The 26960-nt window shown below is 42.0% G+C and overlaps 1 protein-coding gene across 1 annotated transcript; it reads right to left on the bottom strand.

The window, feature by feature from the left end:
* LOC129104652 (phospholipid-transporting ATPase IH-like) lies at positions 1-26021 on the bottom strand. The gene is made up of 29 exons (XM_054615438.1): positions 25983-26021; positions 17232-17354; positions 16887-16976; positions 15371-15451; positions 14545-14652; positions 12230-12358; positions 11061-11164; positions 10900-10950; positions 10683-10747; positions 10497-10578; positions 10246-10396; positions 9947-10144; positions 9617-9790; positions 8851-9017; positions 8031-8102; positions 6981-7054; positions 6765-6868; positions 6464-6645; positions 5759-5992; positions 5126-5303; positions 4925-5027; positions 4418-4563; positions 3955-4014; positions 3202-3329; positions 2958-3093; positions 1380-1445; positions 998-1101; positions 735-900; positions 1-78 (listed from the first exon to the last, which is right to left on the bottom strand). Exons 1-29 carry the CDS (start codon positions 26019-26021, stop codon positions 1-3), a joined length of 3393 nt encoding a protein of 1130 aa, XP_054471413.1.
* Positions 26022-26960: the final 939 nt, after the last annotated feature.

Genomic DNA, 26960 nt, shown 5'->3' on the forward strand with positions numbered 1-26960 from the left:
TCAGAAACTCATTCTGCTGGAGGACTGAGAAAGCATGAAGATGGTGGACGGCTCCACAGTAAGGCACGGGCGAGCGGACTGCAGTTACCCCGAAAGAGCGAGCGAGTGCAGAGTGCAGAGTCACAGGAGCAGTGTGGGGACACAAGAGAGGAGAGGGTGATGAAGAGGGAGAAAAAAAAGAAATATATAAAAGGGAGGATCAGGCAGGTGAATGAAAGGAAAAGGGAGAACAGGGAAGATGGTGGTTGGTGTGGATGATGGTGGTCCATCAGGTTGCAGTGAGAAGGGAGAAAAGAGAAGAAAAGAGCACAGCAGGGAGAAATCTGTCAGACCTTTCATTCATTTTGCCATTCACGGTGAAGCTTGTTTCACAGGAAGGTGAGGCAAGGCCATAGGGAACACAAAGTCATTCTAAATAACACTGTTGCTCAAAGCTATTAGGGATTCTAATGGTGTTCCTGGATGATCAATTAAGTGGAACAGATTTGCAGCTTACTAACATTGTTTCTTACCGTCAAAATATTAAGTATCAGCTGGCATAGGAGTGGATTCTACTTACTATATCAGATCATTTCAGTTTATGAACTGAAATGATCCGCTTTTAAAAAGGCACACTTTTAAAAATGGGAAAGCATTAATTAGTTAATAATTTAAGCATAGCAGAAGTAACTACTGGAAAACAAAAAAACCTAACCTTGGAACAAGACAATCTAAAGCTTGGTGCCAAATCGTACCTGTGCACGTTCGGTGGCTGTTGGACACATGGCCCTGCAGAGGACCTTCTTGATGACATCTGGCAGCAAGCTGACTGTTATGAGCAGGATGATGCTGAGCCAGGCAGGACCACTGGACAGCATCTGCATGAACACGTAGTACATCCTCTGGTAGTTCAGGAAGGGCCTACGCAGCAACGGGAAAGACAGAAAAAGGGTTTCAGAAAAGCCCTAAGCTACATAAATGTTGCACTTGCTGGGAAAAAAAGCAAAGCATATTATACCAAATGATGCCTCCCCAGAGGAGAGAGAAAATAACGTAGAAAAGTAGTGACCCCCAGATGACAAAGTGATTGATCCAGGTCCAGTGGTGTGTGTCCAGAGCAAGCTGAAACAAACGGAATACACACATAGTAAACACGCAGCCTGTCAATGAAGTCAATGACTTTGCCTTTAGGGTTTACTGTTGTGCAAACTGAGCGGCCAGTGTAGTGGATCGTTTTACGTAACGTGCTAGTTAACGTGTCTGCCGCGAGCTTGCCCACGCATACTATGAGGCACACGTGCAATGGTTATGAACTAATTTAAATGGAGGGATTATGCATTACAATAACATGGGGTGTCTCTTTTCATCCCTGTGTCACTTCTGAAGACGTGCTCACACACCTTGAGCGTAACGGTGAAGACCAGCACAGTAAAGACCAAAGTCCCGAAGGTCCAGTTCCCAAACATCTACAAGGGAAGAAGGGAAGAAGAGGGTTAGCGGCCACATTAATTCCACATCCCTATCACCCAGCATCCATGGGTCTGTGGACATCCTATGGTTTTACAGTGCAGAGCACAACAAAGGTGAGAAGTGATCTGTTTGAATAAAAGTATTTATTTATTTTAAACTTTGGGGCCAATAAACTGAGAATATTTTCTCTTCACCTCTTTGCATCCTAATTTTTCTACCTGCTGAAATCCTAGAAACGGTTTAAGCAGACATCAGGAGTGACAGATGGAATGAGAGTTGAGAGGGATTGGAAGAGGAAATGGAGGGAGATCAAGACGAAGAAAGCTGGGAAATTATGAAATAACCACAGCTGGTTCTTGGTACCAGTGCACCTATCTTTGCAAGAGTGCCTTCTTTCATTAATCCTTTTCTTTATGGATGCAAAAAAACAGCGAGAATTTCCATTTGAAACCTGCTTTATTTTAGTTTGTTTGTCACCCGTACACAAAGAGTACAGGATGAAATAATTTCAGCCAACCCATGGATGCTGGAGCAGTGAAATTAAAAAAATCCCCCAACCCCAAAGAACTGCCACCACAAATACATTTGACGTACGAACACACACAGATGCACAAACACATTAAAACAGAACAACAAACAGATGTTGGATCTTAATCTATAGTGCATACTAGCATTACTCTATTTACTAGCACAACGAAACACAAGGATAATGTGGGGGAGCATCTAAGGTTTCTACTATGTCAGTGGAGTTGTTAAGATCAGGTACTATGTAGGATTCAGGGCTTTACAGAGATTAGAGGAATAATGGAGCACTGGGAAACTACACATTCAAATGACAGGGCATGGATGATGCGAAGTGAGGAGGGATGAAACTGGATGAAACGGTCAAACTGAAAGCTTAAACGGTGCGACAGGGACTAAAAAAGCGTAAAAGACAGAGAGAGCTGACAGGGAGGGAGACAGGCTTACCATCTGTGTGTTGGTGGTCATGAGCTGAGGAAGAAGAAGAAGAAGAAGAAAAAGAAGAAGTGGAAGAGGAGCAAAATAAAGAGAAAGGAAGCAGAGAGAAGGAGGGGGAAGAAAAGAGAAAGGATTCAGGACAAAGGGTAAAATGAATTTCAGGATGTTTCAACTTAAAAAACAGGACCGAAGGCAATTGAAAACAGTTGACATGATACAAATTAACAATACAGAGAAAGATGCTATTGCGTTGTCGATATGAATGGAGATCCAATGTTGCTGACCTATAAAAGGGGCCACCTTACAGTTACAGACCCATAATAACAAAAACATGACCACACAGTCGTCCTGTAACACTTAACTCGTCTTTTATGAGAATCCAATGGAGATGGATGAGTGTTCTTGAAGGGAGCACTAACTTTGTGTCCATTATTCTCTTTTAATTTCCCTAAAGGACAACTTGAACACCCCACAAACTGATCTATTTCTACTCGTTTCACGAGACGACAGATCTCACTGCCTCTGTTGATGTAGAGGCAGAGGCTCACCTGGCCGTTGCTGGTGAAGGTGGTGTTGTCAAACAGGAAGTAGGCACCAAAAAAGAAGATAACAGCGTCAAACACGCCCAGGCACGTCCAATACATGAAGACGGGCCAGCGGAGGAGAGAGTTCTTCGCTATGTCCCTAAGAAAGACGACAGAAAAAGGAACAGCTGAGCAAAAGAAACAAAGATTGTATCATAAAGTCACGGAAAAGATACAAATGCAAAGTTTTCATCAGAACTGCGCTGACCTGTACAAGGAGGGGTCCCTCTTGAGCCTATCCATGGTGACGTGCTGCTCAACCAGGCTGTAGAGGAGGATGGGGAGTGAGGTGAAGCTGATGTTGTACAACGTCAAGTAGGCGGTGTCGTAGAGAGGCTGCAGAGGGACAAAGACGATACAGACGACATCAGACATCTGGAACTGAAGGCCATCTTAAAAGCTACTTTTAATTGACTTTTTGGGCCACTTATGGGCATCAGAACAAGCTAAATATATATTGAAAAATGATACTTTTTTTGAAGTTTTTTTAATGAACATGTTGCATGTAATTGTCTAATTTAAATACAGCAGGCAACATACGTTTTCTGTTACAGTTGTGGCTTTGACTATTTGACAGTTATAAGTCTCCTTTTAGCTCTGTTCTGAGAAAAATAGCTGCTCTTTCAGCTGCTAGATCTGCTCCTGGACCTTTGGTGTTGGAAAGGTACAGTGAAGTAGGTTTATTAGAGCTGGAAACAAGATTGATGACAATGGAGTTTGTGGGTCATGAAATCAAAACGAAAAAGGGGTTAAAATGCTCAGTAGAGCTGAGGGGAACTGCAGAGTAGAGCGTTCATTCTCTGACACTAATTAATGCAGCTTTAAACATTAACCTTAAAAGAGCATTAATTACTACATGAAGCCAATTGAATTGGTGACACTGTTAGAATATGTAATGGTGTTGCGCATACTGCACTGTGAGCTTGCAGACTGCAGCCCTAACACAGTATGACGTACTTACCTGCTGGGAGAACCCACAGAAGAACTGGTACAGGAACTGAGGGAAGATGAAGCATACATTCTGGAGAGATTTAAGAGGAAGGAAAAAAAACAACACAGAGAGAATGATAAGCCTGTGACGAGTACACGTGAAAAGATTTGAAGAATCTAAAAATGCTACTATCCACACATTTCCGTTTATGCTGCGATTGTGTGCTATAAGCTCACTGAGTGGGCCGCAAAGAGCTGGCCTGCCAAAAGTAAAAAATGATTCAGTTGGCAGGGCAATGCCTGCTGTGGAAGCCGCCCACACTGATCATCGTAGCCATGAATCCAGAATGTTGCACCAGGGATTCATGAATCCGGTAATCTGTCAGAGTAGCTGCAAAATCTGGTTCTTTGTAACTCAAGTGTTTCACTGGGAATTACCATAAAGTGATTAGAATGTGTGAGCCAGTGGGGCGCAAAAAGCATTCGTCTTGTACCTTGTAGAAGAAGTACTGAACAAGTTCAGCGATACGGATGTAATAGTAGTGGCCGTGAACGAGTAGCATCTTCTTCAGGTGTTTGAACTTCGGGATGGCATAGTCGCTGTTCCTTGCCGCCTGTCGGCCCTCTTTACCCATGATGCCTTAAGGAGAAAAAGGAGATTGGTTACATGTAATCTGATCAGAAATATAACACATCCATGAGTTTAAAACATGAAGGTTGTTATTCATAATATGGAGACATATATATTGTACGGTTGTCTGTGTTGGCAGATTGTCAAATAAAAATCAAGTGCATGCATGTTTTTATTAAATTATTTTTAGGTATATGTCGCTTAAAAAAAAAAAATCCAGTTCAATATATTGTAGTACATCTTCATCAAATTTGTTTTACCCCCTAAAAAAAATGATATCAGGAGGCTTTAGGAATCAACTTGGGCTCTAATAGAAGCATTCTCCTTCATTTATTAATGGCCACTTATTTCGGTGTTGAAATGTACTCACCAATGCCCACATGTGCTTCCAAGATCATGCTGACATCGTTGGCCCCATCGCCGATAGCGAGGGTTATGGGGTGCTCCTTGGAAGCTTTAATTAGCTTCACAATCTGCATAACAAAAGCCCAACGTCAGTCACTACCACTGTTTGTCACTGAGGAACGTGCTACAGTGACCATATTTGTAAAGTGTCGTGCAGCTTTCTCACCTGTGCTTTCTGCAGCGGTGCCATGCGACAGCAAAGCACAGCGCTACAGTTGCGACAGATCTCTAAAAAGATCTCTCTGTAGTTTCCAGAACCGGCACCCTCCTGGTGGGATTTTAGTACTGCAGACAGAGTGGCCCCGTCGATGATCAGACCAAAGTCGAGGCAGTCTACTGAAAACCTGGATCAAAATATGACAGACCGATCAACAGGGAGCTTTGAGTTTAGCCAATTGTAGATCAGGCTGCAGTCTTGATATTATACTTTTTGAACTTGTGTTAAAAGAAAATATTATTTATGATTATATGATACATGGATCCACAACATTTACCATATTGTGTATACACAGTCAAGCTGCAACAACCATAAGTCAAATAATCAATTACTTGATTGTCATAAAATGAATCAGCCACTAGTCTGATAGTCAATTTACCATCTTGAGACTTTTGTGATGACAAATTGTGATGGTTCCAGACGGGATAATTTGCAGCTTGTTCTTGTTTTACATTGGAGTAAATTCACCTCGGACTCTAAACTTGTGATCACTATTTACTGATTTGGTATACATCAAACGACTAATGGAGAACATAATCAGCACTGCAGATATACACATGATTTATCTCATACATCTCATACCCAGAAATAGAGCGCTGTCTGAGAACAGTCCTGTTCAGCTCGAACAGAACATCGTGCAGACTCTGCTCTTCTGTGCGTTTCTTGGTCAGCTCAAGGATCTGGGTGCTGCGGCGGAACAGCTTGCTGGCGTAGCAGGTAGCCGCTGCCGTCTCCATCTTGTCCCCTGTCAGGACCCAAACTTTCATCCCGGCCTTGTGCAGCGACTCGATGGTGTCTGCAGCCTTCTCCTGGAGCCTGCGCATCAATAAGTCGATAAGTGTCTCAGCCTCCAGCGGGGTAGGTTAAAGCATCCGTCTAAACTTCAATCAATCAGTTACCAACTGGTGATAACTTATCAATGCATGACCAACCCTGTCCCTACCCGTCACCAGTTTATCTACAAGGCAGTCAAACTGTCAGGCAGCTGATTGATCAGTTAGGAAAAACTATACTGGGGTCTACCTTGTAAGAGCTCAAACACATTAAGATTCTAACAGAGCAGAAAATAAAATGTAAAAAAGGAAACAAAAGGCACAGCAGTAAAAGAAGTGAGTCACCTATCAGAACTGGGACTTATTCCTTTTTTGAGTCATTACTATACTTTGAAGATGGCTTCATGACTCATTAATCTTCCCCTTTGTCCCCCCGCTGCAGCACTGTTTTTAAATCTTTCCCTCTATTTCTCTCTCTCTCTCTCTCTCTCTCTCTCTCTCCATGGCGACCGACCTGTCCTCCACTGCCGTCGCCCCTAAAAGCACAAAGTCCCTCTCGATGATGTCATAGGCCTGTGCCAGCCTCTGCTCCCTGTCCTGCAGGGCCAGCTTGGCTTCGTTCAGGTGATGACACGCCTCCTGGTATTCGGACTGCGACAGTCTTCGATAAGCGACACACAGAGTCCGCAGCCCCTCCTGCATTACAGTGAAGAAGACAGAGATGGAAGGTCATCATATATGGATATATCAACGTTCTTTAACTGTTAAAATATATGTATTCAAAAACTGGCCTAATACAATGCACCAGTACTTACAACAGCATTCTGTTCCACCCGAGCTTTCACCTGCTCCACCTTCCCAGACACGACACGAGGAAAAATGGACGAGTCTGCCCCCTTACAAAACAGCAGGTATTCTCCTGAGATGCCACAAACACACACGAAAAAACATTTCAAACAAACTGCAAGAAGAGTCTGGTGTCCGATCATGGATTTATAAACTGCATGAAGATAGCATTGAGTACATCTTACCTGAGCTTGACTTGACTATGACGCTCATTCGCCTCCTGACAGAGTCAAAGTTCAGAACATGGAGGAGCTCAAATCTGAAAGAGACACACTTTAAATGAAGAGGGTTCTTTTTCTTAACGTTCCCTTTCTTTCAGTCTTTCAAATGACATAAAATTAGTCCACTTCAGAACGACTCAGTTCTCACTGCACATTGTCCTTTATTCCAAGTGGGCCGAGGCCTTTTTTTTTTTCTTTTTTGTGTTGAAAAAAAACCTCAAAAGCAAAAGAGGTATTCCAGGGTTTGATCAGACTGGCTGTTTGGCAAATAGTGACTTCAACAGACACCTTCATGATTCCTTTGCAGTACAATGACGTTTGATACTTTTATACTATAATTTCTGAAGTAGGTCACTTACTTTGCCACTCTTGCAGTGTCAACACCTCCGTTTCTAACTGAATAACCCCCCTCTGTTTCTAGTTCTAAAATTGTAGATGATATTTAAACTTTCTAAGATGCAAATTGTAATTCAAATGAAGTGAAACTGAAAATATCAGGTTGGAGGTTGGAGATTTGAATTAGGTGCACTTTAGTCTGGTAGTTTGTGTAAAAGGCCAAAATACTACCTGCAAACGGTGAGAACAGTAAAACCTTTTGCCTTTCTATTCCCTGCAAAGTCTTCACATCTGCTGGATGCACCCCCTTCCCCTCTCCAGCTCCCCTGCTTCCTTAAAATAGCTCACTATTGACAGGCCACTGCAGAGAGTGATGGGTGGAGAGGGAGGGTGGCTACATGAGCACTTCCTACGGATCAAAACATTAGACACTTTCCACAAAACCACTTTCTAATGGAATCTTGCTGCCTTTCATTCTTCCAGATCAGTTGGAGCATTTTGATCCGATTGAGCTGTTTCTAAAAACAACCCTCTGTTTTTTCTCTCTGTTGAACATGTAACACAATCCCAGAGCCCTTTCTCTCCAGGAAGCTGATGTATGACCACAACTCCATCAACTGAACTGCCCCTTATTTCATCTCCTGTGGTGAAACCACAACAGACCTCTCACTGACCAACCTTTCAATCTCATCGTCTTTGTTGAGGATCTCCATGTAGTTGTCTTTCAGTCTCAGATAGGTGTAACCCAGCCTGGCAATGAGACAGAGACAGAGAGACAGAGACAAAGAGGAAGAGAGATGATTTATATAAGTCTGATTATCAACATAAACTATGCAGCTGTTACAGTTCAAAACAGCTCTCCAAGTGTGGCACCAGTGAGTACACTTGTGCCACACTTGGAGAGCTGTTTTGATGCATTTAGCGTAACCTGAACACAGCTCACACATACACTAACTACAGTTCTTCACATCTGTGAAAGCAATATGTGAGAGAAGCAAACTGTGTCTTACATGTGTCTAAGGCCACGTGCAGACCAAAAATAGCCACGAGTTAAAAACAACGTAAGGGTCTGTGTTGGTGTCCAGGAAGTCCAGTTACATACAGAAACAGTTAAGTCTTTTATGCTCAAGCAGTAGTTTCCTCAATCTGATGTTGTTTGTCTCACTTGTTAAAGAACAAATAACACACCATTTTTTTTTGCTAAAGTGTGTGTGACACTTTTGAAATTGATTTACAGCAAAGGTTTACAGCCAAATATCACAATGATTCAGTCAAGTTTCATTTATTGTAGTCGGCTTGTATGGGGGACTATGAATATAAATAGCTATAGTTCTCTTACACTGTTCATCTGATGTGAATGTTAAGACCCTTGAATTGAAGTTCAAAGTATTTTTGTAGTTCACGTCAAATTTGCTACAGTGCAGAGCTAACACAACAAAAAGAGACACTGCCCTAATAATAAAAGATTGCATAGTCATTTTGCAAATGGTGTGTTTACCTTTTCATTCCCTCCACCAAAGCCACCTCATCCGGTGAGGAGGAGATGTAGAAGGAGGTGGGCTTGCCCTGGTGGATGCCCCTCTTGATGCCATCCACCGTCTCCTCCTCCTTCACCTGCACCGTGTGACACAGGCACAGCGCCCGGAAAAACAGATCCTCGTGTTCCTAAAGACACAAACATACATTCATTTTACAAACGCAACCGTTAAGTTAATTTCAGAAGGGCAGAACTTCTTTAGAACCACACATTTGGTTTCCCAAAGAGTATTGAAACAGTAATCCTGAACTACATTTCCCTGAATTACAAAGCAATAATGCAGCAAATCCATACAATCCTTTTTTTTCTGTGCTTAACGCTTAGGCAGTGAGTGCTCTTCCCTCTCTCTCTCTCTCTCTGGTCATCTGTGGTGGCTTCTGCTGCCCATGCTGACTGCACACATTTTTCCTCTATTACATCTAAACTAATTACTGTTGCCAGAGCCAGAAATGCGAGGCTCATCACTTTTCTGTGTACCAGAGGACTTTTTCCCCCATGTAAGACACAGCAAACACTTAGGGGTTACAAAGAAAATGTCAAAGTTTTCATGAAATGGATATGCAAGCTGAATCCCTAATGAGATGATCAGTAAAACAAACATTTGTCCTCCTGCCTGAAAACGTGACATTAGTTAATCCGCAAGCACGGCTCTCTCTCATTTTCAACTAAAATATATAAGAGTTGTCTTTTATTCTCGTCTCTATCTCTGTTAAACACACATACTTACTCTCCTGTATCCTCCAGGTGAGGAGTCGATCATGTCTATACTGGAAGCAGCGCTGAGGATTTGGCCGTTGCAGATGGCATGCGGGATGTAGACGTTCCCATCGACGCAGCATTCAATAAACTCCATGTTGTTCTCAGTGAGAGTGCCTGTCTTATCAGTAAACACATACTCCACCTGGTAGGGAAGGAAGACAAAGGGTGGGGTAAGAGCGCGTCTGCAAGTAGTGTAAATGGAGATACTGTATGATAATGTCGGTGTGTGTGTGTGTGTGTGTGTGTGTGTGTGTGTGTGTGTGTGTGTGTGTGTGTGTGTGTGTGTGTTTTCATGTACCTGTCCCAGCTCTTCATTCAGGTCAGAGGTGTTGACCTGAGCTCCCTCCCCCAGCTCTTCGTCGAACATTTCCTCATCCCAGGTGATGAAATAAGAACCCAGGAATTTCTGCATCTCCACCGTCACGTACATAGACACTGGGATGATGTAGTTAAATAAGACCATGAAGGCCAGGAAGTCTGTGAATGCTCGGATCACCTGAAGGAGGAAGAAAGACAACAAGTGTGAAGTTTTAGGGAGATGAGAATTTGGACGGGGTGTAAAAGCTGTGTTTTTGCATAAGAGGTTGATGAACTGACCACGTGGCGCTGGCGCTCGTTTTCAGTCCGGTGGTTGTACCAGGGCTCGTCTCGGTCTGGAGACCACTGCCAAGCGTATTTCAGAACGGTGTTGATCACTGCTTTACTGATCAAGATGCACAGGTACACTACCAGAAAGGCATTCATCGACCTGCAGAGAGACGGAGTAAAGATGAGGAAGAGGAAACAAGGAATCAATCATACTTTAAATCTTGCTCATGCAGTTGAAGGAGCGTGGACGTTAGTCATACTTTTCTACAGCGGAGCGCTTCTGAGATTTAGACTGGTAATTAAGCGCCATCTTAGTCTCCATACCGGTGTAGACTGCAACAGCTGAAGGGAGAGAAAACACTGAGTCATCAAGCCAAAAACCACATCAGCCTCTCCTTAGCTCAAACATTCAAGACACATTAAACGGTGAATCCGCATGTTACTACCATAAATATGTTGTGTGTTCTTCAGTGTGGCTCCTCTAAGGAGCAAATTCTCAGCCCCAAGTGGTCTGCAAGAATGAAACAGAATCCTTGGCTGTTTTTATTTCAGAAAAACCATTAAAGACATTTGATTAAATGAGAAAAAGAGTTGGCCTTGTCAAAAAAAGCTATAACCAAGAAAGAAAATCATAGTATCTGCCTACAATCAACGTACACTCACCTAGCCATAGGCTCTTCTTTTTCCTTGTAAATATTGATGCGTCCCACATATCTGCAAAAGAGCCACAGCGAAGTAAAATCAAGAGTGAAGATCTGCTTCTAAGAGGTTGTGGATGATAATACGTGTACAAAGATGCATCAAAAAGCGTGTGGCACACTCACTTGTAGAGGTCAGGCTGTGGTTGTTCACATTCAATAGTGGCATGTAGCGAATCCACCTCCTGCTCCGTTCTAAAGGCCATGGTATCTTGTACGGCATAATAGGTCTGAGATAGAGAGGTGGAGGAAGGGGGATGAAGAAGGAGACAACAGAGGAAAATGTCACCCGCAGCCACTAATGAGAGCAGGGTTCATTTGACACCACGGTCTTGCTTCCATCTGATTTTCTAAATAATTGGGCGAGCCAGGGAGGTGAGCTGTTACAGACTGCTCTACCGGGTCATCAGAGGAGGAAAGCATGCTGGGATGGTGAGCACACCAGGGGGTCACCCTCAGGGCATGTATGAGGAGAGTGGGTGGAGCACTACACCATATGCTGTGTGTGTCTGTGTGTGTGTATGGGCGTGTCTTACCGGTCTTGTGGGGACATAAATCGGATTACACAGTCACATTGTGGGGACTCGCCTTGCTTTTGGGGACAAAATGCACGTCCCCGTAATGTTAATCATTAGATTTAATTGTGAAGTCTTGATTTAAGGGGAGGGTAAGGTTAGGTTTAAGTTAAGATTAGGGTACGGGTTAGGATTACGCCGGTAGTGGTTATGTTTATGGTAAGGGTAAATCTTCAGGAAATAAATGTGTGGTAATATAATGTCCCCAAAAGTCATGAAAACACCACTGTGTGTGGCTGTGCATGCGTGATCGATCAGCCATGCATTTGGTCGCGTGAGTGACATCAATGAACATCAGAGGGGAAATGAACATTTGAAATGCCGTGCTAACACCATTATTCATTTGTGAGTCTGTGATCATGTGTTGATTGATAAACATAGGGTTGCAAATAACAGATATTCACATCATTGATTAATCTGCTTATTATTTTATAGATTGATGTCAGAAGAAAGTAATGCAAAAATGCATCGCAGTTTGTTAAGTGATGTTTATTAGTTACTTGTTTTGTTTGATTAAAACCAAATATATTCAGTGTATTATCACAAACTGTATGACAAAGAAAAGAACCAAGTTCTCAATTTTGATTTTTTGATAAAAGGCTTTAAAATATGCTGACATGTTGTTAAATCATAAGGCTTCCCTGTTTTGGGATTCAAAGATGGTTACTTTAAAGATAAATTAAAATATATATAATCAAAATCCTGCACTAGTCCTGGCACCTTGTGACTGGACTCCCCGTCAAGGCTGGCAGTGGTGACGTAGCAGGTCCCATCATGGCGGCTGGAGGAGAGCAGGATGAGGTCACAGGGGAAAGTCTCATCCTCCCTCACCACGACGATGTCCCCCACCTGACAGAGCAAGACAGACACACCCCCGTTATGGCATTTACGCAATAAAACATGAGAAGTATGTTGACGAGAGCTTCAACGTAAACAGGGATAGTAAAAGACAAAGACACAGACCTGCGGGCAATCGTCTGCTCATCCTTTACCATTCCTTTTTTTATTTTTTTTTTATTTCCCAAAGGATTGAGAAGTTGCATAACGGATTATGCGAGCGGAGCAGCTTAAGCTCTGATAAATCCCATCTCCACGGTGACCATACACATGACACACGCTCTATGATTTTGCATGATTAATATATTCATCATTATTCCTGCTCCCAATTCACACACTAATCCTCTCTGCTTGATCTATGGTGGTGAGAAAACTTGGTACAGAAAACGCTGGAAGACAGACAAAGGGAGACAGAACAAGACAGCGCGAGAGTTTCTGTTTTCCAATGTTAAATGTATTTCACGACCAGTGACATCCAGTGAAGAACTACTGCTATAGCAACGCAAACTAGAAGAATCTATAACCTTTAAGATTGGGCAGCTGAATTGAAGCCCTATTCTAAGCGGATCCTCAACATCCCACAAAGTCTCTGCATGCTCGGCAAGAGCAGCAGACGCAGCAGAAATTAGACGTACCTGCACCAATTATATACCCTCCGACACAATAATGAAACAAGACTGAGATATACTGTATCCACACATCTACATAGGAGGTGCTGAGCAAGACACTCATGTTATGTAGTCTGACGCCTCCGTTTTCATTCACCGTGGGATGATTTGAGATAGATATCTGCAGAGTAATATGCTGGCTCAGTGAAGCTGGTTCATGTTTTTCTAAAGAAATCTTCACCCTAAGTCTGCTACCAGGAATAGGACCACTGAATAAAACCAAACAATACTAATGGACCTCGTATTGTCCCTACACTATTGTCTCGCTGATATTCTTGCTGCTGTGTTGTGCTGAGCACTCTGCAATCTGTCCAGAAAAAGTAATACTGTCGGAATTATTCATCTCAGGGTTTCTTCAGTGTTCACAACATCAAATGTATGACTTTTAAAGACTTTTAAAGACCCTTTTCGCACCATATAGAATGCAATTTAAGATCGGTTTTAAACTCATTCATGGACAAAGAATCACAGAACACTGGTAGGGACAATAAGGCCTACAGTTTTTATGAACTACAACAAGAACTGTCTGTGAAGCCAAAACCTGGTATAGTTCATTTTTCTGTGCAAAAGACCTCCATTGTGGTCAAACATATAAATGAGTCACACACCCACACTGGGTGGTGTGCTCATTCAGTACACTGAACACAGGCACTATAGTTTATTGTGAGTCAACCACACATACACTGACCTGCTGCTGATCACACTAAAAATATACCCCAGCAAGATGCACTATTTACTGCTGTTTGAGTAATGTTTTTTAATAACTACAGTTGTTTAGGAGATAATGTGCATAATGCATATTAATAGTACAGCAAAACTTGTGAGTCGACCACTGGGGATTGCAAATGCAACACAAGAGCAACTTGTGCTCTGGTTTACACGCAAAACATCGGCTAAGAGGAATCTTGCGTCACTTAGTTTAAATAATGAAGAATAAAAAAAGGGCAGTCAAAAGTGTCGCATGAAATGATTATACTGAACTCATGATCAAATGTCTGCGTTGTTTTGGGTACGCAATACGATATTAACATGGGACAGGAAGTCACCATCAGTAAGAACAAAAAAATACTTTATAAAAGGGCAATAACATGGCAAATAATATTGAACCAAATAATACCGACCATAAATAGTATCGAAAATGGGTTTGATATGATGAAAGTCTATCGGATGATAGGACATTTTCAAAAATGAGACTGAGGCGCAATACCAAAGAGTGATCTGCTATTGCATCAGAATGACATAAGAGAACTTCACTGGATGATGACAGGAATATCTTACTCATGAAATACATCAGTCCTGCTCACTTGCCAAGGGACTCTTGTGTGGTGCACTGAGGGACACTATAATTGTCCCTCTACTACAGTGTCAGGGCAATTAATTGGTGGGAAAGAAAAGAGAGCGGCAGAGAGGAAGCTAACAAAGTTACAGAGAAAGAGAGGGGGGTGTGTGAGAGACAGTTATAGAAAAAGTGTATTGTAGTGTTGCTTTGTGGCCTCAGGTGCAATGCTGCTCTAATGAGGCCATCCTTACCCGTAGCTTGTGACTCTGTGTCTTCACCACCTTCCCCTGCTGCACCACGTCCACCGGACACTCGTTTATGGAGCAGTCAGCCTTGTGTCTGAGCCAGTCCTCATAGCCCTGAGAGAGCAAAAGGGAAGCAGCGAGAGGGAGGGAGGGAGAGAGAACAAGATCGTAAGGGGGGAAGGAAGAAAGAGCCAATGTGTTTGTTGGCAGTGGGGGTAAACAGAGAATATAGATTATTGTGCAGAGAGAATCGGGGCCAGAGCATAGTATGGGATCAAGAGAGACGGCGGGGGAGAGGTGAAAGTCATACACTGTAATTAATTAGCATTGTGCTCCCTGAGCTTAGTGACCTGTTTCCTCTAGCCAAAACGTCATGTTTTAGATTTATGTCCCAGCAAAAGCTCAGGCTTCCTTAGCCAGAAACGGCTCTATCTATCACTGATAGTGGCCCCATCCCTCAGTACCGGGATGCAGTAGAGAGGATGCATCTCCCAGGGGCATGGGATCGTCAGTTAGAGTGATTAACAGAGAAGACCATTCATTATCATATTTCTCACATCACCAGACACATTCAATGGCATGTCCTTTCGCTGGGAGAGGAATGTGTATATTCAGATAATAGAGCAGCCGATTGGTAGAGAGTGTGTGTTTGTGTGTGTGTGTGTGTGTGTGTGTGTGTGTGTGTGTGTGTGTGTGTGTGTGTGTGTGTGTGTGTGTGTGTGTGTGTGTGTGTGTGTGTGTGTGTGTGTGTGTGTGTCAGTGTGTATTTGGGGCCGGGGGTCGTTGCTGGCAATATTTCCCGGAAGTGTGAGCATTTTTGTGTGTGTCCTACCTGTTTTATTGCGGTGACAGTGATAACAAAGAAGAGGGGCAGGCCGCTGGTGACTGGGCTGGTGGGGGTGTCGATGATAAGCTGCAAGGGAGAGGAAGAGTGGGAGGAAGGTGCAGGGGGAGGGGGAGGGGGGGGGGGAGTTTGAAGGGGGACAACAGAAAGGAGAAGGGAGAGGATGCCAAGTAATGCAACGCTTAAGGAAGTGAGTAAGGAAAAGCTTCTGAAATAAGGAAACAAGCACCAATCTGGCTACTTTAGAGTATCAAAGTAAACATATCATGTTTGATTTCCTCCATCTGCACTCCATTCTGTGATAGTTTACTTGTGTTTTTTTTAATGTTTCCTTTTTTTAGAGACAGTACCTATGCATATGTAGAAAGTAATAGGGAAGTAGGACCTAGAGTACAAACATTGCTGCCATGCACTGTTTGTCCCATTAAGAGGGTGCAGTATTTCACATGTGACTGATAAACACACAGCATTCTGGTCTTCTAGGGCTGCTGCTGTATCCTCCTCCTCCTCCTCCTCTATGATGAATGTGTCCTTGCATGTTCCTTCAACATTTGGTGCAATTTATTAGCTCAAGGAAAAAGGCTGCTTCTCTCTGATTCAGACAGACAGATCCTGAGCAGTACAGCACTCATTATTTCAGGATAATATGGTGTAAGCAAATTCAAATTATGTTGGTTATCCTCATCCAGGTAACCCTCAAACACAGGTGCAGGGTTTAACTGTTAGTCTTGGATGACTGCATTTATTTTGAAACCAGGGAACAATGAGAGCAGGGTCTGAACTGCTGTCAGCCCTGATTTGATTGGCAATTGCACACGATTGCTTAAAGAACCAGCACCTTTTTTCTAACCTGAGTGAGTTTAAGCCTATGAGCATCTGAAAATGTAAGAATATCACATTCAACATCATAACTAATAATTCAAATTCTATCAGAAACTATAAGAAAAGTTAGCAAAGTAAACTTACTGACTTTTGAAATGTAACTGTTGGCTCGTGGATTGTTCCAAGTAAAGTCAAGCAAACTTTGCCAAATGATCTGCGGTGCTGAAATGTTTTCACAGCTTTCTGGTTTCACAGATCCGAAAATAAGTGAGAAACTCTGCACCAGCTCACTTTATAAAATGTTTGCAGCCACACACATTTAAGATATTCTTCAAAATACTGAAGAAGACATATTCTGAGAAAATGAACAGCAAAGATCTACACTATTTAGTTACCTATGTAAAAATGGGGCAGTGTTCAGCTGACAAACTTCTCCAGCTGACTTGAGAATATAAAATGCGTACATTGCACTTTAATTAAAATTAGGCCAGTGTTGTTTTTTTTAAAGCAAAAATTGGACCAAGAAACGCATTGTTTGTTAGTTTTGTTGTAACAAATGACAAATTACATTACAGTCATTTAGCAGATATAGACAGTTGGGAGAGTTTTTCTTTGGAGCTTCCCTGTTGTGTTTTCAGATTTAAGAAAGACAGATAGAAAAATGTTTTCATGAAAATCTCACCTGGACCAGAAATATGAGCAAGAAGTAGAAGTTTGCGATTCTTCTGAACTGCTCAAACAAATTCTTCGGAATGAAGTTCCAGGAGGTGTACTGTGGGACAAAGTGACAGCAGAATTACGATCACACACATAAAGAGAGAAAGGCAAACAACGGCACATTATCATCCAGTCCCTCTGGCAAGAGAAATGGTGATGCGCCATTTGACGAATACACTCAAAGTGAAATGTGTCATCCTTAAAAACATGGCCACAAAAGAGATTACATGGTTGTCTAAAGACGAAACAAAAGCACGAGAAGATGATGAACAATGTTATGGCTCTGACTCAAAGGCTGTGGCTCTCTCACCTTGGAGGAGACGATGCGGTTGTCGGGGTAACGCTGAGGGATGTAGGCCTCAGCTCCCGGAGGAGGTTCTTTATGTCCGATGTACACCGTCCGACTGTCCACCCAGATCTCCTCCCCCACACACTGATGGAGAGAGAGATTTATGTATAGTTATAAATAGAAATACAGTAGGAGAGAAAAAAACTGTGATAAATCACACTGTTCAGTCTTGGTAATGTGTTCACTTACAACACATAAGCTTTTTACTATCATTATGGAATATTACAGTAATAACACTTTGTCATACGCCTATCCAATCACCTTACAAAAGTTCAAGACAAATGTATACATCTTTAGCATAGAATTAAATTATTTTTCTGATGATGCTTCTTTTAAGCAAGGTATGCCAATTTTTACTGAATATATAATTTTGTCTTTTGTTCTCAGCGCCAACTAATGCTGAAATAATTAGACAATTATATGATTACCAAATGAATTACCAAGTAGTTTAGCAAACAATAAATCAATTCACTTATCAGGAAAAATTGCCACTGGTTTAAGCTTCTGAAATAAAATGATTTGCTGCTTGTCTTTATTTAATGTCGTGGTAAAATGGGTTTTGAAGATGTCACAATGGGAAACTGAGATGGATATGGAGCATTTGTTTTGGCGATTTAATAGACAATTTAATGGAAAAACATCATCCACAGATTACTTACTACTAAAAGTTGCCCAAAACAACCAAATAAAGTTCAAATAAATTAAAAGGTAGCTGAATTATGAAGGAGCCCTCCTAACTGTCCTCTGTCAGGAAACAGAATGTTACACAAGACTGTTGCACGACTTCAGTCGCTTATAGGACTCACAGTCCAGACTGAAGGATGTGTATGTTTGTTGATGTGTGTACATCGGCTCTGAGTCACACCAGTGTGGTGATATCATTTATCTTTTCACTTCTTCCTGCAGGTTTTACTATAAGAGTCAGATGCTGTGATACAAAATAATGAAAGCACATTGGATCGTGTGTATTCACACCTCCATCTCAGTTCATCTCTCATCTATGCTCCATCTAAGTAACTCCCGGCGGACTAACACAGTGCATTCTGGGAGTTTAGCGCAGCACATATTTATTTCAAGGTGTCCTTCGTCAAACAACATTGTTGAAAAAGAGCACTTCAAGAAAAAAAACGAAAGTCAACGGGCCTCGGTATTCAGCTGTTTGTTTCCCGCTGGCTTCCTGCATGGCTCCTAATGCTTTGGCCTGAGCCGGCAGTGTGAGCGTAGCCTCTGGCAAAGCAGCCTGCCTGACACAGCTCAAAGCAGAAGTGTTGACCATTAGCAAAAAGTTCACTTCAGTGCGCTTCACTGCTTAAAATGTCCTCAACATTTTGGCAGAGATGTAGCTCCTCACTGCCAATGACAAAATCTTTTATTGTTCAGAGTCGATGTGCCTCGTCGGTAACCTTGTAGGTTCAAATCCATAACTTTTAAAAAGTTTTTAACTTGAATACTACCATAAACATAAAGTCTGGACACAAAATCACTTGAGGGCTAATTTCATTTTTTCCTGTTGAAATCTGCAATAAAAGTATCTGCGTGATAACAGGGGAGTCGTAAAAGCGAAAATCTCAGTCACAGATCTAAACTAATCCACAGTGATCAACAGGTGCTTGGCAGCGGGATGAAAATAGACATGGAGCCAACAGTGTCAGCCGACAAGAGGCCCCTCCAAAACATTAGGGGGGGCACCATGACCCAGAGAGACACAGTGAGATAGAAAGTGAGGTGGAAAGAGAGTAGCAAATTGAAGTGGAGCGAGCAGCAGGAGCAGGAGGCCAAGGAGGACAAAAGAATGAAATGACGACAGTGACAGGGATAAAGGCAACAAGGAGGGAGTATGAGTAGAGGAAAAAAGAGAAAGACTGCGGAACAGGTTGAGAGGTTGGAGGCTGACAAGTAAAACAAAAATAGAAGCTGTAATTGCTGAGATGTTGACCAGATGATGTAGCACTAGCAATTTTTAGATCTAGATTTTAGATTGGTAACTTACCAAACGGTTAAAAACACACACAATCTGTCGTGCAGTGTCACGTTTACTGGTCTCAATAGAAAAGTGTGTCAAAAACGACTCGCTTGGCTCTGTTCCTCAAACATGGATAAAATAATCCTGCCTTGCTTCACGTTAGACAGCTACAATAATCTTATTATTACCCATCCAGCTTAAATTGCTCATTGTGAAAATTGTGTTATAGCAACAGATCCTAATGATTTGTCAGTAAATTACATGTTCCCCATGTAAAAATCCTAATTATAATCAATTAGAAATCAGCTTTGAAGGCTTTATTTATTTATTTGTTTTTTGTGTGTAAAAATGTGATGCAAAAATAAAAAAATTGGCAGAGTTTATATAGTTTTGAATGAGGTGTTTGCTCTTGCGAGACATGTATGATATTTTGTATTGTGTGTATACGTTTTTGGTTTTGATTGTAGAGTTTCAATAAAGAAGGCCCAGGTTTCATAAATAAGGTCTTAGCATTTGCAAAAATGTAACCAGTCAGTAATTGATTAATTATATAAGTTTGTAAAAGGTAACAAAAAAATGGCCATCATAACTTCCTAAAGTCCAAGGTGAAGTCTTTCATCCAACCAACAGCAAATCCTGACATATAAGAAGCTGGAACCAGATATTTGTTATGATAAGATAAAACTGTATATATCCCCAGAGAAATTGCTGTGCAGCAGTTGCAACACAAAGTGGGAAAGTGTACAAATAAACATACTACAAACAATAATGGAGTAGTGATTGTCCTTATTATTATCATGATTACGATACAGAATATCCACTATGTTCAACTTCTACTTCTGTCATAACGTTTTTCTCCTAAATCCACAATTCCCTGACCCGTGCTGTCATATTTTTATCTGCACTCTTTTGTTCCCTCCATCTCCTGGCAGAGTGTGTCACACGCTGACAGTGTGAGGAGGGCGAGAGGTGGACAGAGAAAGACACAGAGAGATAGCATTGTGGTTTGTAGTTATCCGATCATTAATCCTCACTGATCCGTATCAACCTCCAGTCCACTGTTTGCTCTTCACTCTGCTGCTCCATCACACAAAGTGGCCGGCTGGTTGGATGTGGGACATGGAGGCTTTGTCTTTATTAACAACATAAAAAACTCGTCCTAGCAGAGAGGCTGGTCTAACGTCACCATAAATCACCAACCATGACAAGATGGATTTGATAAAAGCAAAAATCCTGCCACTGCAACTTCTCCTTTAATGTTTGTAGTAGTGCATCCTCTTAGGCAGATAGTTTTAAACTGTTTAACCTCTGGATTCAGCATTAGAGAATACAAGCGTGTCTGCCAAGGTTTAAAACGCTGCTTTAAAAAGCCCAGGAATCCTCTATAGTACTGCCTTTTAACACTTATAGCACTTTACAGGACTAATAATGTGCATATTTTCATTGTGGGAAAGAAAATATTTTCATTGTGGGCGGTGCCATGATCTATCCCCATGATGAAGCTTCTTTCTACCGCAGAGGTGTAATAAAACGTATACACCATTAACCGGCCTGATTAAATGGTCGGGTCTCATCCCTCCTCCACTGTCTCGCCATGCTGTGCTGCAGAGGCACACGGCATGTTGAGCAGGTATCTCTCATTAACTCACAGATCATATTTCTCTGATTGAGCTCTTCCATAATGAACTGCTCATGTTAACTGGACAGGGGATGTAGAAACATATAAACCATGATTACACAACACCCACGTGCAGGACGTGGTAGAGTTGTAGCCCACAAAGTATCAATTCAACAGTCAATATTATTGGAAAATATTAAATAATATTGGAAAAAAAAATGTTTTCCTTGAGGAAAGTGAGAGAAGTGAGGGCATAAAATAATATCACTAAATTAAAATGGGTTACATACACTAACTGCCTGTTGTAATTTCAATGTAGCTAACTGAGCATGCTCATGTTAGCTCACTGATATAAACCCCGTTTAGATTAGAGGGTAAAATATTAATTATAGTTTAAATATCTGACCTGAGACTTTATAAACTGCTGTTTAATAATGTCATGAACTGAAAAGATTTTAAAACATATTTCAGAAAAAAACACACAAATATTCTTCAAACAACAAACCATTATGCTAATAACATCAGGCTAAATGACTAGCTAAATTGCATTGGTTAGGTTAGCCTAATCCGTTTTTTGCATTTCTTTTACACTAACGCTACATACAAATGAGAGAAAGTAGCACAGCTGCAAAGAAACTCTTTCCTGGGTAGATTTAGGGTAGGAATATTAAATAATTTCAATATTCTCATTAATAGAAGCTGTGAAGTTTGCCGTAGCTTTGAGCAAAGATAAAAGGATTCTTGAGACCTTGATCGGCTTAAAAGGAAAGAGGCTACCTGCTCAACATGCACTCCACCGCTACTCATTTGCCATTAATCACCATAGCAACACAGTATGCGGCGACAGACAGCACGCTACGTCTGCAGGTTCATAATGCAAAGGACCACACGGAGGCTGCATTAAGTATATAGTGAAGATCATAGTGAAGATCAAATATGTGGGATTTTCTCATTAATCTACAGCTGTGGAATTGGATTTGACAAGAGATTCTAAAGCTTTAAGAAAAATGGGAAGCATTACTGTTCAAGACATTATACCTGAGATCTACTTTGTGCTTTAATCTGGTTCAAATAGCACTTCTCTGTTGCTGTTTGTTTACTCTGTGGACAATCCTTTTTTGGAGCAAAGCAGGATGAAAGAGGAAACATCAAAAGCAGTGAAGACAAAACTAATGAAGTAAGGAGAGGGGAAATAGCTCACAGGGAAAGGAAACGCCAGTCGCTATTATAATTATTTATTAGACAAATATATTTGGGAGTAATTGCTACACAGGTCCAGATAGAAAACAAACAAGCCCCAGTATTTTGGTTGGAAAATATGATAGAAATAGTGACCTTCTTTCTGCATACACGGTCTCAACCGCTGTCAATGATGACGCACATAACTATATACCTGCAACAAAATCAAAGGATGCATATCATAAGATTACTATAAAATGACAACATTTGTATTCTGTTGTTGCCCCAGCTTCCTCTCCCACTTGACTTGCTGTGATCCAACTGTTACATAAGTCTTTAATCCAGCTGTGCTACTTCTTCTCTCCCCTCCCTCTCTTCTCTCCTTTTCTCCCACCACTCTAATCTGAATTCTGAAAAGAAAACCCTTTTTATCATTTTGTCTGCTTTTAACGCCGACAACATCCTACTATAGGCTTCAAACGGTGTCTTATAATGAAACCTCTGTGTCCAGGGCACGCTGCAGGACACAGAATGATTCTTATGAGCCGGCACGCTGATGCACGGCTGTTTTCTCTGATATAAACACGGGCCAGCAGGCAAAGCTTTGCTCAAACACAAATCCTGTGTGTTTTTGTCACCTACAGCCTCTGTTTCTCCGCCAGGGCCCTGTCTCTAAAGGGGGGGGGGGCAGCCAGGAATAGACTGCCCTTAACCGTTTGTAGCAGCTAATGTGGCAAACAGTAATCTAGCAGGTTGTGTTCTGCCTTTCACCGCCGGCCAGGGGACTCAAAGGGCTGTAAAGTTGCTAGAAAACCTTTCTAAAGCCCTTCAGCACTCCTGGACTCTGCTGGCACGCATTTGATCAAAGGGATACATGGCTGGCCTTTTTCTTTTATCTGCTGAGGTTGTGAGAGGTCTCCGCAAGAGTAGCCGTCATGTACTCATAGATAAGATGTAAAGTGGGTGGAGGATAGAGAGGGGACCAGGGTAAATCAGGCTGAGGACAGGAGAAGGCAGTGGCAGATATAAATCAAAAATGTTGTTATCACAAGAGGCGGTTTTGTGATAGTGAAAAAGGTAAACATGAAAAAATAATAGAAAATATTTAAGCCCCTATAAGGTATCATGTATCTTTAATAAGACCACCGGCATCCTTCTTATCCAGATCATGACCTCATGCAGTTCTCACTCTTTGCGCCACTCTGAGCCATCACGTCATCGCTATTATTATTACCAGACGACAGAAAAGCACCAAAGAGAAGGGAGTGGAGACAGTGGACACATATAACACATGCACTGACCCACCAACACACATCACCACAAACACACACACACACACACACACACACACACACACACACACACACACACACACACACACACACACACACACACACACACACACACACACACACACACACACACACACACTCCTATATTGTATATCTTATTGCATATAGGCTTAGCCGTTCTTTTATACCAACAGGGTGTAAAAAGTTAAACAGATTTAGGGTTATAGTACAAAACAATGTCCCATTTAAACTTCACGCACTGCAAAACCCCATGACACCATATTTTTCTGCACAAAAACTATTTACTGAACTCTACAGGCTCAATTCACCAGCAATTTTTTTTTTCTTGAGCCAGAAAACAGGCTTATGAGCAGAGAAAATCACATTTCCTTCTCATTATAAAGTCCTGTGCTGGATAGATCTGAATGACTGTCTGCAGTTACTTATGAAGTGTTTCAGGAAACACAGTTTACACTCTCTTCATAGTGACAGCTTATGCATTAACTGTCAAGGTGAAGATTTAGGAACCAGACAAATAATGGAAATATCTCAAATAATAAACTAAATTCTTTAACAGAGGGCCAAGAAAAGCATCCTGAATTATGAACCATTCTTTTTTCAACTTGTCTGCTTGCTTCAACTTGTCTGCTTCTTTCATAATGTATTGCTTGTTCATATTAATCAATTTTGGATGTTTTTAAGTTCCAATTTTTCTATGTCAAACATTGCATGCCTGTGTCCATCCTCACAATGGCCGCTGGACTGTGTTAACATCACAGACAACAAAGGAAACCAGTCCAGGACTTTATAATTCTGTCCCCAACAAATTGTAATATGTTGTATTTTAAAAATGTATGTTAATGTTGTCAATAAACCACACCAAAAGCAAGCAAGGCGGATTTTGACGATGCAACACAACTGAAAAACCCTAATTTCCCAAACACACAAACACATCAAGGACAGGTCAATAACAGGGTGATAATAGGGGGATATGAAGTTGAAAGGACGTTCCCAGTGGAGTAAGGTGGACATAATCAAAGTACATCCTTTCATAGCTGAAGCTTTGCTTATTTGTGTTTTTTGTTTCTTTTGAGAATCTCAAAATAGTCAAAGTACAAGATGTTGGCAATATTTGGGCGGTGACCTTGATGGGAGTATACTGCTCTCTGTCCAGAGAAAAGATGTCATGTTAATCACCTTGGATGATGTAATGTTTGTTCTTCTATGTAGCCTCATTAAGGGAGCAGCTGTTCAGAATATGGCAGGGTTAATAGAGGGTGATACACAAGTAATAGGAGGACCAGATAAACGTCAACCATCCCTACAATTCTGAATCAATAGCTGGATAATTGAATTCATGATTAATCCCTTGCCTACTTCACAACGCTGCAGAGTGAGGATGCGAAAGGAAAAGAGTGAGAGATGAAGGGGCGTGTTCATTGACCCCATCCCTCCCACCTCACCTCCGCCTCACCCGTGGATCTGATTTCCCCTGATGGCAGTGCTGGAGCATCCATCAGGCTCCCTACACACTGTCACCACACATTCACACATTCAAACACACACACACACACACACACACACACACACACACACACACACACACACACACACACACACACACACACACACACACACACACACACACACTGCTACAAGCCTAACGAACATACATAAATACACACTCATACTGATAGTTATCCTCACTGCACCTGAGCCAGTTTTAAGGTCAGGTGAAAGGGTTGCAGACTGTATGTAGCAGATGTGACAATACTCCAGAGGTGGCCTAGTCTGATGAACATCAACAGGCCTGTCAGAGCTGGTTCCCAATAGACGCTTTATTCTCTAATTCAGCCGCCCAGCAACCAGCTGCTTCCTGCCCTGGCTGATAAGCACGGACTGCTGATGGCACCGGCCTGTTCAGACCAGACCAACCAGTAATGTGGTTACAGCAGCACAGCGTCATTTACATTGTCATTATGTGTACTATATATATATGTGTATTATATGTCCCGCTAACTGACAAATCACAGATTACCAATAATGACGAGGCCTCTTTTTCTTAAAGTGTTTTCTACTGAGAGTGTTAACTTTAAAGCCTCTTTAGTGTAACTTGTACAACGTATCACTCTGGCTGGAGGTGAGTACAAGCGTGTGTAAAATTCAGTACTGCAGAGTCCCAACAAGGCCTCTCAGGTCCGTGAGTCCTGATTGGGATTTATGTCCTCTGCAGACCAGGGCCACTGGAAGCCATGAGATATAGTTGATAGTGTGTATGCATATTGTAGCTCACTAAAGCAATTGAACTGGCCCATCCAGGTTCATTTCTATTCTGCACATTCACCAGCCATCACTGCATCTGTAGTTACTGGCACATTCCCCATTCAGCTCCACAAAAAAACATTGTAAAGCCCACAGTCAATGGCCTGCCAAAGCACCCCGAGTGAAATGTTTATCATTGGAGATGAGCACAGTGTTCATCATCCTGTCCAACCACCCGGATGCAGAGGTGTGCATGCAAGTTCATTTTTCCAACACACACTGTAGGGTAGAATCATAGCTACAAATGTGATGTGTAACATGCATTGGTAAACCGATGCACTTGCAGACACACAGAGCTACAGCTGTGACAGTACTGACAGACGTGGGCCCCCCCTTACGTATCTGCTGATGATGTTCCGGAGCTGGGTGAAATCCATCCTTAAGACACCTCCGGCCGCGACCCAACCGTGACAGAGACGTTCAGCTCCTCCTCGGATCTCCGTAAACGCTACCTAACGTGGATCTTTCCACCAGTATCCATCGCTCACCACCACCACCACCACCACCACCACCTCCGCCGTGCCTGTGATAGCGAGGAGCAGCGGTCTCTCAGTCGGCTGTTCTGATTTTCATGGCATCCCGGAGAAGAGCCATGCAGAGACCGAGCGATTACAACAACCCCGCGCTCACGCTGCTGGCTACATTTCAGGAGAAATATCACCGCGTGCAAGCCACCGAGCCTCTGGGTAGTCTACCCGGTTCCTCCTCGTTTTGTTGAACTGTTTTATTCTTGCAGGAGATGGTCCCTCATGGAGGCTGTCTGCGTCCCGCTCCGTGGTACAGCGGTGGCCCTTAATGTAAGCGGCAACGCAAAACGTCCACAGCTCTCACCCCGTCAGATGACTAGGTTGCGCATGCGCACCGGTGGTTGTTCCTCACCTCTCCTGGAGTAGCCTACATCTGAATACTGACTGCACTGTGTAAAATACTTACCCTCAAAATGCAGCTATCAAAAACTCATAATCATGTCCCAAAATAAAAGCAAAACTACAGAAGCAACAACAATATTAAAAGTGTATCACTGTTGTTGTGGTTTTTCTAATGTTATGAGGGATTTGAAACATTTAGATTCATTTGTAATAGATATTTGGTACAAACAGAGTATAACAAGTGAAACCTGCGATAAAAAAATAGTAAAGTACAGAACAGTACAGAGGTAACATCAGCCAATTGCACTTAAAGTTAAGTTAAAGTACCCACAATGCAGGCAAAACAGCATTAGTAACATATTTGGATTGTTAAAGCAGATGCATTCACATGTAAACAGCATTTAAAGCTCTAGATGGCAGAGGTGGAGGTGATTCTACATGTTGTAT

This window comes from Anoplopoma fimbria, chromosome 16 (genome assembly GCF_027596085.1).
Source record: "Anoplopoma fimbria isolate UVic2021 breed Golden Eagle Sablefish chromosome 16, Afim_UVic_2022, whole genome shotgun sequence".
NCBI classification, from domain to species: domain Eukaryota; kingdom Metazoa; phylum Chordata; class Actinopteri; order Perciformes; family Anoplopomatidae; genus Anoplopoma; species Anoplopoma fimbria.